This window comes from Sciurus carolinensis, unplaced genomic scaffold (assembly GCF_902686445.1).
Source record: "Sciurus carolinensis unplaced genomic scaffold, mSciCar1.2, whole genome shotgun sequence".
Taxonomy (NCBI): Eukaryota; Metazoa; Chordata; class Mammalia; order Rodentia; family Sciuridae; genus Sciurus; species Sciurus carolinensis.
This window is the reverse complement of record NW_025920152.1, coordinates 1,018,527-1,019,798: the sequence shown is the minus strand read 5'-3', so window position 1 is coordinate 1,019,798 and position 1,272 is coordinate 1,018,527. Positions and strand designations below refer to the sequence as shown.

General features: G+C 46.9%; 1 protein-coding gene across 1 annotated transcript; it reads right to left on the bottom strand.

The window, feature by feature from the left end:
- Positions 1–394: 394 nt before the first annotated feature.
- LOC124974524 (testis-expressed protein 38-like) lies at positions 395–934 on the bottom strand. The gene has a single exon (XM_047537726.1). It carries the CDS (start codon positions 932–934, stop codon positions 395–397), a length of 540 nt encoding a protein of 179 aa, XP_047393682.1.
- Between the last annotated feature and the right edge of the window lie 338 nt (positions 935–1,272).

The window sequence follows — 1,272 nt, the reverse complement described above, 5'->3', positions numbered from 1 at the left end:
TAACTTAGTTATCTGTCTTTGTCTCATTGACTCAAGGGACTTATTCATACAGTCTAGATATGGATGCTTTGTTGAATTTCAAGTCCTGGTCAGGTCTCAGTGGCTTGCTTTTCTGCTCCATCAATGTGGTATTGGTGTATAAAATCCACACCTGCTGTGGCTTCCAACATGTCAAGGCTTTAAGCCCAGGCAGAGAGCTTTTCTGTCCAGATTCTTCTCATTTTGCTTTAAAAATCTTTGTGAAAGTCAAATTCATGGAGATATTCTGTTGTGCTACTTTCTGGAAGATTTTTAGCATTAGATCCACTTTCTAATCATATGCTTCTTGCATAAAGCTCCCACCTTCAGTGAGTGGAGGCTACAGATATGAAGCCAAACTTGGCATTGAAAGAGTTCATTCAAAGGCCAGTGTGGGAAGGGAATGGTAGTGAACATTCCTTTCAGGAAAGTTGTCCAATGGGTAGGAGACAGTGCGTTCCAACATGGGAGGCATTTTGTGGAGGGGTGGGGCAAAGGGTATCTCTTGAAAGATGGGAATCGGGAATGGGGGTGTGGTGTGGTGCTGTGGTATCCGATTAGACACGGGTTGCCCTGAGACCTCCAGAGCAGCTTTCATAGCTCCAGGGGTCTCTGCCCTGCGCATGCGGCCCCTGAGGCCATAACCCCTGGCTTCAGGGGTGGTTGACTCCCACAGACAATGTGGAATATGGTCTTTCATCTCACTGATGGTAACAGCTGTGGGAGGGCCTATTTGAATAGTTGCATCGATACCATGGCGTTTCTGCATATTGATCCAGTACAAGACTGGACTGTAAATGAAGGTGGAAGCGTTCATCACTTCAACCCACTGCTGGGCACGCTTCTCCCGCTGCAGCTTCTTCCTCCAGTGAATTAATATGATGCAGCCGCCGGTTACTACACAGCACAGTCCCATGAGTCCAAAGTATAGTGAGACCCAGGCTGAGGCAGTGAAAGAAAGAAAAGAGGCAGCTGACTGACAACTCTGGCTGGGACCTGAGCTGTTTCTCATTCCTCTCCTTGATTTGGCTCATTCATCCATCCATTCCCTCCCTCCCTCCTTACATACCTACCTCATCATTTTATTATTAGTTAAAGCTAGGACTTCAGGGAGACTAACAGTTCATGTTCACTTTTCCAAGATAAGGGAAACTAGGTCTAGAGGAAACATGACCTGCTGAGACTCAGTCAGGTCTTCTGACTCCCAGTCCAGGACCCACACCATTCCTCAGACTGAGCAACTGAACTTAAGGG

Excerpts from the sequence above, each read along its gene's own strand:
- LOC124974524 (XM_047537726.1), bottom strand. The coding sequence starts at position 934 with ATGGGACTGTGCTGTGTAGTAACCGGCGGCTGCATCATATTAATTCAC.